We start from the raw sequence: 16,327 nt of genomic DNA on the forward strand, positions 1-16,327 counted from the left end.
AACATATTTGCAAAAAGCTATGATGATGCAATGCAACTATGAAAACTAGTAACCATATCAATCAAATCCACACCACTCACTTGCAAGACAGTCCTGAGGGTGTTAAGGCAAAGGATTCTCTGTCTGCTCTGGGAGAGGAGAAGCCCATCTGATGATACACAAACAAGGAATGGATATTTTCCCCACCCTCCCAGACCCTCTCATCCCCTCCTCTATGGCTACATCCCAAATGGCAACCAATTCCCTATATAGTGCACTATGTAAGGAATAGATTGCCATTTGTGACACACTTCTTTCTGGTGCCAAGCTCTCCACTCACCCTCCAGAAGTAGCTCCAGGCTGCTCTGAGGGAAGCTCATCTCAGGGGTGAAGCTCCTGAGCGACAGCTACTCGTCCTCACGTCCGTATCCCACCTTCAGAGACTTTAGTGTCCAGTTCAAGTGTCTGGATGATTCAGATATACTGTCAAAGGAAGAAGAAAATGGAAAAACACAAACACAAACCAACACATAAAATATAATTCATACTAACTCCATGCCCTATGACTCACCTTTTCTGGCTGTGCATGGACAGGGTTATACTAGTATTCTCAAACTCCACACTGACCTTCTGGGGCACCAGCTGATGAAACTGCTCCACTGCTTCAGTCTGGAAAAACTCGTCCTTTTCACATTCTAAAAGAAAATGACAGACAGAAATGGTTGTGATGCATCTCCGAATGGTTCTCAAAATTACCTCACAGCCTACCATACAATAACACCATGTTTGCGTCTCAAATAAGTAGTGGACTATGTAGGGAATAGGGTGCCATCCTTATTAAAAAGTAGTGCACTACATAGGGAATAAGGTGCCATTGGGACGCAGCCCATTGCCCTTTCTCACCGTCTGCAGAGAGAGTGCTTTCCAGAGGAGGAGGTGGAAGCAGTAGCTGGCTGAGGAACAGGCCCTCGTGCAGCTCAGTCAGCAGTGTTCTCACACACAGTGCCAGTCGGCCTGGATGCAGCTCTGGTAGGTTGACATCCCCAGACAGCACCAGGCTCAGGGACGTCTACACCAGACATGTATCCTGCTGAGCAGTGAGTTGAGACAATGCAGTGAAATACATTCTATTAAGTAACACTTCTTTAAAGAGAGACACTCAAAAGACTTCTATGTTTACATGGGAAGAAACTCCACTTGAAAATAAAGGAGAGCCGCACACTCTGGGAGCTCAGATGCAAAAATATTTAATTTACCAACGTTTCGACAGGCAAGCTGTCTTCATCAGGGTACAATCGCAGAAACTCCACTTACCAATTGACTGATTTTAAGCACTTTACTGCTTAGCTGCTCCACAGAAAAGTCCCAGGCCAACCTGTTATGAAAGTTTGAGAAATTGTTATGAAAAATCATGAACATTTAAACAGTCAGGCTAAGATAAGAATGATCTGTTTAGATGACGTTAGAGTGTGTGGAGGTTTAATACCTTTTGCCCTGATGGTTGAGCAGTAGGTCAATACTTGAGGTGGTCATGTACCATAGAGACTCTGACAGGGCTAGGTTTAACACCATCACGTTGATGGAGTCAATATGGAAGGACAGCAGCTGAGAGCAGAGACAGACAGCAGCTGAGTGAACTGAGAACACTTTTTTCATGAAATATTTTGTGAGTAGCATTCTTATATAAACAGTTGTGTGTTATTCCCTACCTGGGAGATAAACCGCAGGGTTTCGGGGCTAAGAGGAACCTTCCCTGACTCTCCTCCATCACAGCTCTTAGGCGCCTGAGGTCTCAGAGGCTGTTGCAGGACCACTCTCACTCTGGTCTCACCCACACACAACGCCAGGCACCTCCTGAGAAACAAACACATAGTTCGCAACCTTGTACTGTTGAATGATTCACGGGCCCTTTCCCTTAAAAGGGCAAGAAAGCTGAGAGATATGCAATTATGTTATGAGATATGAGGTCATAAGATTGTATAAACATGTCTTCAAAACACTCACGGCAGGTTCTGGTTTAAAAGTTTGCTTGAAATCCATATCCTGTCTATTTCCTGAAATTAACACAGAGAAATGCACCTGGTTGTTATTTAATCTACAATGTTTGACCTAGAAACAATACACAAATAAATACCCTTCCCAATGAAGACAGAGAAACATGATTTCTAGGGATATAACGATTCACCGACACGCATCGGTAACTGATTAAAATGTTCAAGATGCAAGTGCGCGAACCACAAACCGACGCAAATGAAGCATGCATCAGTCAGAAAATCGATTCAAAAGTTACAAGTTGCCGGTTCACAAATGTTTTGCTCATATTACATTATTACTACTTTCCAAAAATACAGTGCATTCAGAAAGTATTCAGACCCCTTCACTTTTTCCACATTTTGTTACGTTTAAGCCTTATTCTAAAATGGATTAAATTGCCCCCTCTCTTCAATCTACATACACACCCCATAATGTCAAAGCAAAAACTGGTTTATAGAAATGTTTGCACTTAAAATCAAATTTTATTTGTCACATACACATGGTTAGCAGATGTTAATGCGAGTGTAGCGAAATGCTTGTGCTTCTAGTTCCGACAATGCAGTAATAACCAACGAGTAATCTAACCTATCAATTTCACAACTACCTTATACACACAAGTGTAAAGGAATGAAGAATATGTACATAACAATATATGAATGAGCGATGGTACAGAGCGGTATAGGCAAGATGCAGTAGATGGTATCAAGTACAGTATATACAGTGGGGCAAAAAAGTATTTAGTCAGCCACCAATTGTGCAAGTTCTCCCACTTAAAAAGATGAGAGGCCTGTAATTTTCATCATAGGTACACTTCAACTATGACAGACAAAATGAGAAAAAAAAATCCAGAAAATCACATTGTAGGATTTATAATGAATTTATAGGGCCAGACTGTGTTATGCTAACGTTCGCTAACTGGCTTCAGTACCTGTCACAAAAAAAGTTTGAAGGAAACGATATAACGTTAGCTAGCTGGCTAAGAAAGATGGAACGCTAGCAATGGTTCACAGTTTCGAGTTAGCTAACTATACTCACATCACTAACAGTAGTCAGTTACAAGCTAACTAGTAACGTTAGTTGGCTAGGTAAATAGCCACGTAGCTAGCTACCACGTCAATTGAAACAAATGTTGGCAAATTTGGTAGTTAGGGGGCTAGCTAACAAGTATAATCCCCTTTTCAGCTTGTCGAAAATCTGAATGTCTCAAATGTTCTTATCCCGCCCGGAGGGTTCTCATCTTCATTACATTTTCAGTGGCAAAGCAGCAGCAGCATCAGCATCATCTTCTAGGTGTGTTGTCTACACTGTAAACAGAGGAGCGATGAGAAAAAAACAACCAAAAAGTCAATGGCCGACTAATTTGTAACCCGGAGTTCGAAACGCCTCACACTCAACCCACCTTTCACCTAGCCACAATGCACTTAATCTTTTTCAATCAGTGAACAAACAAGTTTATTGAACAATTATTTAATATACTTCTCCCTTTATTATGCAGCATATCTACTCAAGAACAGCTAGTTTAAAAATGAACTAGACACTTTCTTATTCAGTGTCATTTATTAATGACAAAGAAAGGGGATCACTAGAAAATGGTAGTTGGGAGTGAGTTGTTAGCAAAGGTTAGGCAATTCTCCTATCTTCAAGAAAATGTTCATGCCATCCCCTTTTGATATTGCCCAGTTTGATTTTCCCATTTGATAGTTCAATGAGCATGACACAGCTTCTACATCACAAGAGATCTGCATATACCCCCTCGTTTCATTGATTTTTCAACCAAGGGCCGCCCACCAGTGTCTGCACATTTCACAAAACTTTACCTACAATTTGGCAGTGTGAGGACTTCACATAGATATTACTCTTCACCATAAATGCACTGTTCTCATGAAGTCACAAGTATTAGTGTTTTACTAATTTAATTGAGCTGAAGAGGTACAATTCTTTTCAATGCATACACAAACAAGGTTAATATAAGTGGTCGATGTTCATCAAGCTTCTGCCACAGTATGACTCAAATACAGCTACACTTTCAGTCTCATTCTAAGCATCTCAAAATAATACTTCTGGTTGAGTAAAATCTACTGACATTGTGCCACTGGAATGCCATATATGGGGAAAAAGGCAAAAGGTTGGAAATGTCCAGTAGACCCATGATGGCTAAGCTATGTTCTTCGCACTTATGCTGAAGCCTTCTGCTTGTTGTGCTTGGCAAACCAGTCATCGCTTTTATCTTCAGCCATAGCCTGAAAATAAATTAGAGTAAAAGATTAAGAGCATGTACTCCGTGATAATGCAAAGTATTGTTTCATTTGTATAATATTTCTAAATAACAACCTTATCCAGCAATGCATTTCCACTGGGGTCCATCTGGGAGAGTTGTCTGAATGCCTCATCTCCCACAAAGCAGATCTCATGGGCATCCTAGAAGACAGATGACCACAGTTATTATGTGAGAATTTATAACGAATCAAGTCTACCCATGTTAATAATTTGGCAAGGCACTCACTGGATCAGCCAAAATGACCACTTCTACTGTTGCCTTCCCAGGGGTGTCCAGGCTAACCAAGGGAGTAAGGATTTTCTGGTTTTCTTTTATCATCAGGGCTTCAAGATCTGCCAACTAAAAATAATAAAACAAATAGTTGAATATTGCTTTCTGTGTGCATGTATGTAAAGAGTCAGCGGGGCAAACCATTTAAGAATTGAAAGCATTGTATAGACCACTTTCTGTTTTACTAACTTTGCCGCACAAGGGCGATGTGCACAAGTTGGTGGCAGAACAAAGTTTTTATAGAACATCAGAAAAAATGTGCCTCTATTTACAGTGGCGTACAAAAGTATTCACCCCCCTTGGCATTTTTCCTATTTTGTTGCATTACAACCTGGAAATAAAATAGATTTTGGGGGGTTTGTATCATTTGATTTACACAACATGCCTACCACTGTGAAGATGCAAAATATTTGTGAAATAAACAAGAAATAAGACAAAACAATTCTGAAAACGTGAGCGTGCATAACTATTCACCCCCCCCCCCAAAGTCAGTACTTTGTAAAGCCACCTTTTGCAGCAATTACAGCTACAAGTCTCTTGGGGTGTCTCTATAAGCTTGGCACATCTAGCCACTAGGATTTTTGCCCATTCTTCAAGGCAAAACTGCTCCAGCTCCTTCAAAAAAAGCACCCTCATGAAGTCTGTTTCTGACCGTTTGAGCAGACACATGCACATTTGTGGCTTGCTGGAGGTCATTTTGCAGGGCTCTGGCAGTGCTCCTCCTTGCACAAAGGCGGAGGTAGCGGTCCTGCTGCTGGGTTGTTGCCCTCCCACGGCCTCCTCCACGTCTCCTGATGTACTGGCCTGTCTCCTGGTAGCGCCTCCATGCTCTGGACACTACGCTGACAGACACAGCAAACCTTCTTGCCACAGCTCGCATTGATGTGCCATCCTGGATGAGCTGCACTACCTGAGCCACTTGTGTGGGTTGTAGACTCCGTCTCATGCTACCACTAGAGTGAAAGCACCGCCAGCATTCAAGTGACCAAAACATCAGCCAGGAAGCATAGGAACTGAGAAGTGGTCTGTGGTCACCACCTGCAGAACCACTCCTTTATTGGGGGTGTCTTGCTAATTGCCTATAATTTCCACCTTTTGTCTATTCCATGTGCACAACAGCATGTGAAATGTATTGTCAATCAGTGTTGCTTCCTAAGTGGACAGTTTGATTTCACAGAAGTGTGATTGACTTGGAGTTACATTGTGTTGTTTAAGTGTTCCCTTTATTTTTTTGAGCAGTGTATAATCTTAGTGACTGTTCAAGCAAGAATCAAAACATAATTGTATGCGTATGAGAACCCAAAAAAGGCTTTGTTGAATGGGCGCAGATGGTGATAGCTTTCTTACTGCAGCCAAGAGTTGGGCGCATCTGCGTGTGACGTCAGTGTGTCATGTACTGGAAAAGGATCTATTACTTCACCTGCTCACGTGGACAAGAGAACGCTATCCGTCCGAAGGCTGTCCCATGATCTACTGTCCCACCAATGTTGTGAAGCTCTAGTTTACACTGCAAATATAGAGAAAAACACACACCTAGCATTAGCACCATCATATCAATTCATGCAAAAACACAGTCGCGTTCTAAGTGTAGAATACAAGAGGCTGCTGAGGGGAGGACGGCTCATAATGTCCGTAACGGAGCAAATGGAATGGCATCAACCACATGGAAACCTTTTGTTTGATGTATTTGATACCATTCCACTAATTCCACTCCAGCCATTACCACAAGTCCGTCCTCCCCAATTAAGGTGCCACCACGGACCTGAGTGTCTGCGAATCCCATCAGCACAGTCTTCTCCTCATGTCTCTCTATCACCTTCATCCCCAAAAGGGAGGACCAGTAGTGTGTTGATTTCTGCAGGTCAGACACTGCCAGACACACCTTCTGTACAGGATCTTTAACCAAGTGAAAAACAGATACACATTCACAATATATAGGTACATGCCAATTTAAAGGAAACGAGGGACACAAAGTATTCTGAAAGCAGGTGCTTGCAAACAGGTGGGGTTCCTGAGTTAATTAAGCAATTAACATCCCATCATGCTTAGGGTCATGTATAAAAATGCTCAGTTGCCCATTATTCTGGCTACCATGGCTAGCAGAAGAGATCTGTGACTTTGAAAGAGGGCTACCAGAGTCCTCATGGACTTTAAAATAAACATGGTAGACTATAGTCTACTGCTCTACTTTACAGTATACTACAGCAATGATCTTCTGTGCAAAGCACTGTTGACCCACCATTAGGAGGCTGTTCTTTGTCCACCAGGTAGAAGCGATAACCTCCTGGAGCCTCAGCCAGATAGAGGGCCTTTCCAACCTCAGTGAGGGGCCAACCAAGCCGCTTAGCATTACTGACAGCCTGGCTAGACTGCAGAGTCAGACCCTGAAATTGAGTTAGGATTGGGTTAAAAAAAATATACACATATGGTTGTTCAAGTACAACCATTCACTTACCAGGAAGTCATTGCCAAGGCGATATTCTCCCACTCCATAATTGTAGGTCAGCTCAGCCGCAAAGTAATCATCTTCTGGACCAAAACCGACCATTGTCTTGCTCCATTTTCCATCATAAGGGCTTAACTCACACAAGCAAGTAGGGCATCATGAGAGAAAGAGTGACCGTATTGTTACACAATAAGTAATTCAAACAATCCATTTTCACAATAGGTGTTTGCAGACCAAAGTCCGTTTCAAGGTGAGGTTTGAACAGTAAAGTTGACAGCCTGCCTACCCATTACAAGTGGCCTTGCATCCTTCTTCAAACTCTTCGTGACGCAAAATCTGAAATCAAATCGGTGATTTTGACATTTTGGCAAAACAGTGATCTAGTCCCCAATATTACGTTTTTACAGCACAATGAACAACATTGAAGAACAATCATAACAAAATAATGCAACAGTGGTACACTCTGTGCAAGGGAAGTCCATTGCGCACATGTTTGAGGATGTTCTACGAAAGAGCTGAACATGTACCTTCATGCCGAGCACATCTCGGTAAAAGGTGGCCGTTTTGCTTCTGTCACCCACTTTGAAAACAAAATGCAAGGCTCTTCTCAAAGGCATGTTCACCCGGTGAGTTTGCTATGTACTATACGATTATATATCACGCTCAGTTTGTCTACGTCGATTGAGGAGCCTTGCAATCGATTGCTCTGGTATCGATTCTATGGAAGACAACATTTTCGGTACACTTAAAATTATTTGCAACTCAATCGCAGATCCAAAATCTATCTCAAGATAACGAGGAGTATTTAAATTAAAAGTTAAGCATCTAATATTGTTTTACAAATCAGTATTACCAAGATAAAATATGTTTTACTTGGATTACCCCCCCCCCCTTTATAATGGTATAAACCACCCAATCTTCATGCCACTGTCGAAAGTTACCACGCTCTCTTCTTGCTGTTGTAGCAAAGATGGCGGCGTTCGTGAGAGGCATGTTTTGGCATCTTGTAGCGGAACGAAGTAATATTCTGAAAAAAAGTAACGACTGTATCGTAGATTCAAAGAGATACGTGCGAGCATTGAAAAGGAGGCCTGTGAAGGTGTTGTATCCTGATAGTGAGACGACATCGAAACAGAGGTCAGACCAAATAGTCAACAAGCAGTCTCAGAAAGTTGCGTCCAAAGTGAGGGAGTCCAACGCCATTTTAAAAAATGAGACCACTAATAAACGTGTTGGCAGCATGTCATGGAGTGACAGAAATGGCAATGCATCCTCAACGTCGGAACATACAACCAATCTGAAGGACCAACTAGGTGGCCTCAAATTCGAAAGGGCCTTACCTGGTGACAAAAGATTGGCGTAAGTCTCAGTGCATGTTGGCTATCGACCCTATGTTATATGATAGTTGAGTGAATATATCCTATTTAATTATAGTGGCTAGTAGAGGTCTAGTAACTACGGGACTGTTATGTATGTTTGCATGTAGGCTTTGTTTGCTAGCTGATGTTCAGCCGAGATATCATGACCTTTTCTCTCTCCATCTCCCAGGAGGGTGGTGAGTGTGGCTTGTTCCAGGACGTTTCGGGAGCACCAGGGTAAGATCCTGTTGGAGGGGAGACGCCTGATCTGCGATGCCCTGGCTGCTGGAGCCAACCCTCAGATGGTGTTCTTCAGTTCTGTGGACAGACTGTGTGATCTCCCCTTGGACAAACTGAAGAGGGCCACTCTGGTCAAAGTCAAGTTTGAGGACATCAAGATCTGGTCTGACCTGGTAGCTCCACAAGGAGTGATAGGTATAATGGGCTGCATGTTTTCATTTTCAGAATGCTTTTGAAGTTGTTCTACATACTACTGTATATTGTTGAGAATAAGTACTGTATATTGACAACGCTTACCCCTTGTAGCCATATTCTCTCGGCCAGACCCATCCCGGCTGACATTCCCTCAGGACCAGCGTGGTCAGTCTGTACCGCTGTCCCTGATCTGCGACAACGTGCGGGACCCTGGGAACCTGGGCACCATCTTGCGCTGTGCTGTTGCTGCAGGCTGCCACAATGTCCTGCTCACCAAGGGTATGTCATGATGATAAACTGGGAATGGGCATAATCCAAGTCAATGATGCCATTTCGAGTGGAGCTGATGGTGAGGAATTGCTGTGTATAAACCTGTGCACTACTCTGAATGGTTCTCTCACTAAGTATCTTGTGTATGTTTATTTTCACAGGTTGTGTGGACGCTTGGGAACCTAAAGTGCTGCGAGCAGCGATGGGTGCCCATTTCCGCCTTCCCATCTTCCCCAGCTTGGACTGGGACGACATTCAAAACCAGCTGCCAAAGTTGGTGACTGTCCACGTGGCAGATAACTGCAGTGGCTCTGAGAGAGAAGTAGCTGAGGAAGCAAACCAGTCCAACAAACCTTCAAAGGTGGGGGACTATGGATGGGTGAGTAGCAGGCCTAATTGTAAAGACATGCGCTATAAGGAATATGAATCCGATTCCGACCTGTCACTTCCAAGAGTGGAGACCAAGTTGTACCATGAGGGCTGGGCTCAGGGGAACACTGGTCTTGTGATAGGTGGAGAGACTCATGGACTGAGTCTAGAAGCTGTCCAATTGGCTGAGAGAACTGCCGGTCAAAGACTGTTTATCCCTGTGGTCCCTGGAGTGGACAGTCTCAACTCAGCCATGGCAGCCAGCATTCTCCTATTTGAAGGCAGAAGGCAACTGTTGAACCTAATGGAGACGTCTGGGAGGAAAGATAAGTCTAAGGTGCAATTTCCATGATCCATCCATTGGAATCCATTTTGAGTGTAATGGATATGTTATTCCTGGTGTTGGTCACTTTTTCCATGCATACATTCTTGACTCCACGACACCACTTCACTGTACCTCATGTCAGACTGAATCATATGGATGGATTTAATTTCCATATTCAACTCAGCTAATAAGTGAAGTAAAATGAGTGACAATGTGAAATGCATATTTCTTCCAAAATTCCTGCCAGTGTGGCTTTAGAAGCTTCACTTAGTCTCCACATGCAGTTGGCCTCTAGATTTCCTGCCAGTTGACTGTAAACTGCTGCTGTGCAAGATGACTGCTTCATCTCTATACTGGACATGTGCTAAGTGTGTCTGTTTAGCAAGGGAAAGAACCTGTCCATCTAACATTTTCACTGACAGGCCTGAAAGCAATTATCAGAGTAACCACAAGGAAGCAACTGAGACCTTACTGAGAACATTTACTGTATGTTATGAAGTTGTAGGGTTAAAAAAAACAGTACTGCATGTGAAAGGTATGAAATACTTAGTTTTCTTATACTGTGTACAAATGCCTGACATCAAAAAGAACAGTACACTTGATTTTGTTTTTTTAAAATTGGAAATATAAATGTAAACTACATTTCTGGAGTCATTATATATAAATAATGCACACATGTAGAAGTGATACCAAGCTAATACTGTCTAAAATACATTTGCTCCCAATGGAATAAAACTGGCCTCATGGATAGAGGAAGTTGACAACATAAGACAGTTGTGCTTAACAGTGAATTTTATTGGCTGTGAAGTCATGACTAGAGACAACCAGGGAGTGACAAATGTGAATTCATACTTCCAACACTTAGCAACTAAGGTGGATTTTAATGCCATTTTTGTGCCTTCAAAAATATCTGGCCTTTTCAATAGATGGGATCTTCACAGAAAATCCTCATACGTTTCCATCTCAACCACTGACATTTAACAATTGGGTAGGGCTGACTATCACTCACTTCATGATAAGACAAGTGAATAGTATTTGAAGTCCCATGACACACAAAGCCAGATGCAATACAAAACAAAATGACCTTTTGAAACAGGGAAATCTTAACATTTGTCTATACTATTATGCAGCACCTTTTAAACAGAAGAACAATAAGACAGTTACATTAAACTGAAGTTCAGGACATTTCTGCACTGCATATTTGTAAATTACAACTATAGAACTTAGAGAATTTGTTGCAATCACTTTATTCTTTCTCAGCACATTTTGGAAAACAGAAGCAACGTGGGTTCAGCAAAGGTAATAAAGAGACATGGTGAAATGTCAAGTCCATTGGGTCAACATTGTGTGGTTTCTTCTAGTTTCAAGAAAAGCTAATAATGAAACTGATAAAAGCTATTGGAACCCAAAAAGCAACAGAATCTCCATATTACTGTAGGGGCTGTAGTCAATGCAAGGCACCACAGGAGAAGGAGAAGAATCCATGAGAGAAAGACATGTCTAAAAAAAGGTAATGTCAGTAAAAAGTGAGACCTTCCTCTGACAAAGGGGGAGAGGAGGCTGGTGGTGGTAACCGGGAGGTCAGGGTTTGATGGAGGTTATGGGTTTCGGTCCCGTAGGTTTCTAGGTGTGTTTGTGTCCCAAATGGCACCCTATCCCCTATATAGTGCATTGCTTTTCAAAAGTAGTGCACTATATAGGGAATGTGTCCCAAATGGCACCCTAATCTAGGTGTGCTCTCTAGATGGGCTCTGGTTTGAGCTTCTCAGTCAGGAAGTCTTGGACAAAGGTCTCCACCACGGCCGGTGTGATCTCCTCCACATCCTTAACATACTTGGCCCGGGCAGACATGTCCAGGATGGTGAGCAGGGGTGCTGCCTCTGGGAGGTTGGTGTAGTCACGCAGGGAGTCACTCATGTCATCCTGGGAACACAGACGGGTCAGTCATGATCATATGACAATCTTGCCTACCAGCTGACTCTGTCAAACCTGTCTATATGCGGTAGCAATTATGCCTGGGAAAGAAGTTGTATGACGAAATCATGACATGATTACACGTGAAGTAGACTAGCCTACATATTAACAACAACAGTTTATCCTGTGTGTCATGCAAAATAAATTGCTAGATAACTACTAACATCCTTATGACTGAATATAAAAACAGAATTGCTTCAATCAGTTATGACTTGATATTGGTAATAAAAAACTGGGACAGCACACAAGATGAACTATGCCACTTAATATTACTAATTCACAACTCAAGGTGGTAGTCTCAATGTCTGCTTGGTTTTGAAGACTGGGGATCTCTTCTCTCTCTCCTCCTGCAGGCAGTGTGCCCAGCTAGCCAGGGTTCCATCATGCACCCCACTCTTGGGGGGGGGTCCAACATCATCGCTCCAAAGCCTCACTCACCGACTACAAGGCTGGGAAGCTTCAGACACACATCACAGCGTGTTTGGATAGTGTATGCGTGGGAGGGAGGGAGAAAGAAGGAGAGTTGTATTCCCTCATGCCTGGTGAGGAATAGTATAACAAGGCGTGTGGTGGAGCTTTGACGACAGAGTTAGTCGGGACAGAACTATGTCACTTCCTGAATGTCTTTACAAGTCCTCAAACACAGATCCAAGCCTTGTTCAGCTCCAGGCTTGATCTCACCTCTTTAACAAATGGGAATTACAGACAGGGCCTAGAATCATAAGACAGCAGGAATAACTCACTATAACACCACAGCAGACAGGCAGCAGCTCCCCAGCCCACTCACTTGAGGGGCAATCAATTATTCAGAGAGAAAATAACAGGCACTTTTTTGGCAATAGCATGTCATTTCAGTTAGTAAATCAACAAAGCTGCATTAGTTCCAGTCAGTCAAGACTTTTGTTGATTTATGTGAGGTCGTACATTTCAGCTCTGTCATTTAGCAGATGCTCTTATCCAGAGCGACTTACAGAGGAAATTAGTGTTAAGTGCCTTCCTCAAGGGCACCGACAGATTTTTCACCTAGTCAGCTCAGAGATTCGAACCAGCGGCCTTTCGTTTAATGTCCCAACGCTCTTAACCGCTAGGCTACATGCCGCCAGACTAGTATCTAACGTCGACTGAGATGTTCTCTTGCTTCCTCATGACAGGATGAGCTGACTTCCCCTCAACTAAGCCCTCTGGGTGATAGAGGCTTGGAAGAGATCGAAGATAGAACAATTTCATATGGAAAAGATTATTTACAAATACAGAAGTTACAGGAAACGACCACAGGGTGGCACTCATTAAATCACAGCTTTTCAAATGTTTTCCTTTTTTGGACTAACGCTCCTGTTATCTGACAAAATGGCAGTAAAACGATTCAAACAAAAAATTGATTAAACTGCACCATCAGCTCTCAGACCTCTCAAAGAGCAGCTTGGCTGATTTGCTACTTAAAATGGACAAGTATGTATGCCAACACAATGTTTGACCTCAACTTGTTGCAAAACTGCTAGCAGAACAGTTGAGTTATCCTGTGGCATGTAAAATCTGGAGAGCTCAATTCCTCTGAATCTCTAAAATCTGATCTAGGAGCAGACCATTGAGTCTTAAACCTATTAAAGTTCATAAAAATATCCAATGAAAGTAATTGCTACACTTATGAGGATGATTCATGTAGCCACAAGCTACATTCTCAAGCTTTAAAAATCTGTGACTCCACACATCCTCCCTAAAGGCTTCTCTTGCAAGCTCAGATTGAAGATACATCCTCGGGCATCGCCTTAGAAAGGAACCACAGAAAGAGAAACCACAGAGGAGTCTGTCAGCGTGGCCTCCCAGCCTCTTAGATATGAAGAGATGTAATCTCCCTGGCTGTCTTCTTCTCTGTGGGAAGTCTTGCATCTTCCTTTGTGTGGCTGCTAACCCTGTGTAAACTGTTCTTCATAAGAAGCAACCAGTCCAGCCGTGAAAGAAGGAGGGAGACAGAGAGAGAGGCCAGCCCCCGCCCTCTCCAGCCCAGTTCTGAACACAAAGAGTCGCTCTGCTATGTCTGGCCTGTAGTCACTGACTGACTGCCATGATAAGGCTTCTGTGTGTGTTCACCGTATGGAACCTACTGCTGCACAATGTCAGGTTTATTCTGCCCATTGTAGCACTGTGGCATTCCACAGAGTAGACGACGGTCATCAGACAAGGACCTTCAAAGATAAGAAGCTCCCATTGGCCTATTGGCCTGGGCAGCAGCCTACTGATTGGTCAGCTTGAGAGTTCTCCAGGCGTTGTAAAATTCAGGATATGATTGGCTGAACAATGACCTATCAGTCTGTATCAATGGGAGGCTGGAAACCCATGGTCACTGAGAATCACTATCAAAGGATAGGATATAGGCCAGCTAGACCCTGTATGTTTACACACTTTGTAAGATAACGCCCTTGTAAAGCGCTGTTAGATCTAGTGAAAAGTGTTATATGTAACATTATTTAATCAGTAGGTATATGGTTGTCCTAAATGACAGCGATTTGCCTGTGGCTTCTTGATAATTGTTTAATTTCTTCTAACTGTTGAACTGTACTGCCAGTAAGGTAAACAGGAGACAAGTGTTTCTATAAACACCACACTGCTTGGACATAAATAACTAGTGGAGGCCAACCTGTCTGGCTCACAACACAGTGTGACACAGGCCTCGACCTTTGAACCCTGGGGTCAGGGAGGTTAGCAGGTGAGACTGGCGGCAGACTAAACTATTGTCAGGATCTCCTATTCCTGGTTATACCTGGGAAGAGTCAAGGCAAAGACAACAACTAGACCCTAAATATCCCATTGAGTCAATTATATAGAAAATACCGTCAATAAAAAATAAAAAACATAATATACACAAAAGTATGTGGATGTAACTGATGTGAAATGGCTAGCTAGTTAGCGGGATGCGCGCTAATAGCGTTTCTATGTATGCAGATGATCCCTGGTTCGAGCCCAGGTAGGGGCGAGGAGAGGGACGGAAGCAATACTGTTACATGGACACCCCTTCAAATTAGTGGATTCGGCTATTTCAGCCACACTGGTTGCTGACAGGTAGACAAACATTGTCAGTAGAATGGCCTTACTGAAGAGCTCAGTGACATTCAACGTGGCACCGTCATAGGATGCCACCTTTCCAACAAGTCAGTTACTAAAATTTCTGCCCTGCTAGAGCTGCCCCGGTCAACTGTAAGTGCTGTTATTGTGAAGTGGAAACGTTTAGGAGCAACAAAGGCTCAGCTGCGAAGTGGTAGGCCACACAAGCTCACCGGACCGCAGAGTGCTGAAGCGCGTAAAAATAGTCTGTCCTCACTACCGAGTTTCAAACTGTCTCTGGAAGCAAAGTCAGCACAAAAACTGTTTGTCGGGAGTTTCATGTAATGAGTTCCCATTACCGAGCAGCCGCAGACAAGCCTAAGATCATCATGCCCAATGCCAAGTGTTGGCTGGAGTGTTGTAAAGCTCGCTGCCATTGGAATCTGTGTTTGGTGGATGCCAGGAGAACGCTACCTGCCCAAATGCATAGTGCCAACTAAAATTTGAAGGAGGAATAATGGTCTGGGGCTGTTTTTCATGGTTCGGGCTAGACCCCTTAGTTCCAGTGAAGGGAAATCTTAACGCTACAGCATACAATGACATTGTAGACGATTCTCTGCTTCCAACTTTGTGGCAACAGTTTGGGGAAGGCCCTTTCCTGTTTCAGCATGACAATGTCCCAGTGCACAAAGCAAGATCCATACAGAAATGGTTTGTCGAGATCGGTGTGGAATAACTTTTTTAATTTGTAATTTTTATTTAACCTTTATTTAACTAGGCAAGTCAGTTAAGAACAAATTCTTATTTACAATGACGGCCTACCAAAAGGCAAAATACCTCCTGCGGGGACGGGGGCTGTGATTAAAATAAATATAGGGCAAAACACACATCACGACAAGAGAGACAACACTACATAAAGAGAGAACTTGACTGGCCTGCTTAGTGCCCAGGCCTCAACCCCATCAAACACCTTTGGGATGAATTGGAACGCTGACTCCGAGCCAGACCTAATCGAACAACATCAGTGCCCAACCTCACTAATACTCTTGTGGCTGAATTGAAGCAAGTCCCCGCAGCAATGTTCCAACATCTAGTGGAAAGCCTTCCCAGAAGAGCGGAGGCTGTTATAGCAGCAAAGGGGGGACCAACTCCATATTAATGCCCATGATTTTGGAATGAGATGTTTGACGAGCAGGTGTCCACATACTTTTGGTCATGTAGTGTACTTATAGAAACACTTACAGTGAGGGAAAAAAGTATTTGATCCCCTGCTGATTTTGTACGTTTGCCTACTGACAAAGAAATTATCAGTCTATAATTTTAATGGTAGGTTTATTTGAACAGTGAGAGACAGAATAACAACAAAAATATCCAGAAAAACGCATGTCAAAAATGTTATAAATTGATTTGCATTTTAATGAGGGAAATAAGTATTTGACCCCCTCTCAATCAGAAAGATTTCTGGCTCCCAGGTGTCTTTCATACAGGTAACGAGCTGAGATTAGGAGCACACTCTTAAAGGGAGTGCTACTAATCTCAGTTTCTTACCT

At 43.0% G+C, this 16,327-nt stretch overlaps 3 protein-coding genes and 1 pseudogene across 4 annotated transcripts in view; 1 reads left to right on the forward strand and 3 right to left on the reverse strand.

Annotated features, from left to right (window-relative positions):
* Window positions 1–3,772, reverse strand: part of LOC139548064 (bridge-like lipid transfer protein family member 2) — a 28,277-nt pseudogene extending 24,505 nt beyond the window's left edge.
* A 137-nt stretch (window positions 3,773–3,909) lies between these two features.
* Window positions 3,910–7,674, reverse strand: LOC139548063 (glyoxalase domain-containing protein 4-like). Its single transcript, XM_071357378.1, has 9 exons — window positions 7,535–7,674; window positions 7,294–7,343; window positions 7,017–7,137; window positions 6,801–6,945; window positions 6,324–6,457; window positions 5,982–6,068; window positions 4,517–4,630; window positions 4,345–4,431; window positions 3,910–4,253 (listed from the first exon to the last, which is right to left on the reverse strand). The coding sequence occupies exons 1-9, from the start codon at window positions 7,622–7,624 to the stop codon at window positions 4,188–4,190; spliced, it is 894 nt and encodes a 297-aa protein (XP_071213479.1). The 5' UTR covers window positions 7,625–7,674; the 3' UTR covers window positions 3,910–4,187.
* A 303-nt stretch (window positions 7,675–7,977) lies between these two features.
* Window positions 7,978–11,101, forward strand: mrm3a (mitochondrial rRNA methyltransferase 3a). The gene is made up of 4 exons (XM_071357375.1): window positions 7,978–8,366; window positions 8,556–8,800; window positions 8,912–9,079; window positions 9,232–11,101. Exons 1-4 carry the CDS (start codon window positions 7,978–7,980, stop codon window positions 9,789–9,791), a joined length of 1,362 nt encoding a protein of 453 aa, XP_071213476.1. The 3' UTR covers window positions 9,792–11,101.
* The window catches only part of LOC139548062 (nucleoredoxin), a 75,200-nt gene continuing 69,868 nt past the window's right edge, over window positions 10,996–16,327 (reverse strand). For both annotated transcript variants that reach the window (XM_071357376.1, XM_071357377.1), the window contains exon 8: window positions 10,996–11,687. In XM_071357376.1, the coding sequence (XP_071213477.1) occupies window positions 11,505–11,687 (183 nt within the window). In that variant the 3' untranslated portion in view covers window positions 10,996–11,504. The remainder of the gene's footprint in view (window positions 11,688–16,327) is intronic.

The sequence above is a fragment of the Salvelinus alpinus genome, chromosome 21 (genome assembly GCF_045679555.1).
Source record: "Salvelinus alpinus chromosome 21, SLU_Salpinus.1, whole genome shotgun sequence".
In the NCBI taxonomy this organism is placed as follows: domain Eukaryota; kingdom Metazoa; phylum Chordata; class Actinopteri; order Salmoniformes; family Salmonidae; genus Salvelinus; species Salvelinus alpinus.

Coding starts and splice junctions, on each gene's coding strand:
- LOC139548063 (XM_071357378.1), bottom strand. CDS start 7,624: ATGCCTTTGAGAAGAGCCTTGCATTTTGTTTTCAAAGTGGGTGACAGA. Junction 4,432..4,516: donor TGGTCATTTTGGCTGATCCA/GTGAGTGCCTTG, acceptor TCTGTCTTCTAG/GATGCCCATGAGATCTGCTT. Junction 4,254..4,344: donor GAAATGCATTGCTGGATAAG/GTTGTTATTTAG, acceptor ATTTATTTTCAG/GCTATGGCTGAAGATAAAAG.
- mrm3a (XM_071357375.1), top strand. CDS start 7,978: ATGGCGGCGTTCGTGAGAGGCATGTTTTGGCATCTTGTAGCGGAACGA. Junction 8,367..8,555: donor CCTGGTGACAAAAGATTGGC/GTAAGTCTCAGT, acceptor TCCATCTCCCAG/GAGGGTGGTGAGTGTGGCTT. Junction 9,080..9,231: donor CAATGTCCTGCTCACCAAGG/GTATGTCATGAT, acceptor TTATTTTCACAG/GTTGTGTGGACGCTTGGGAA.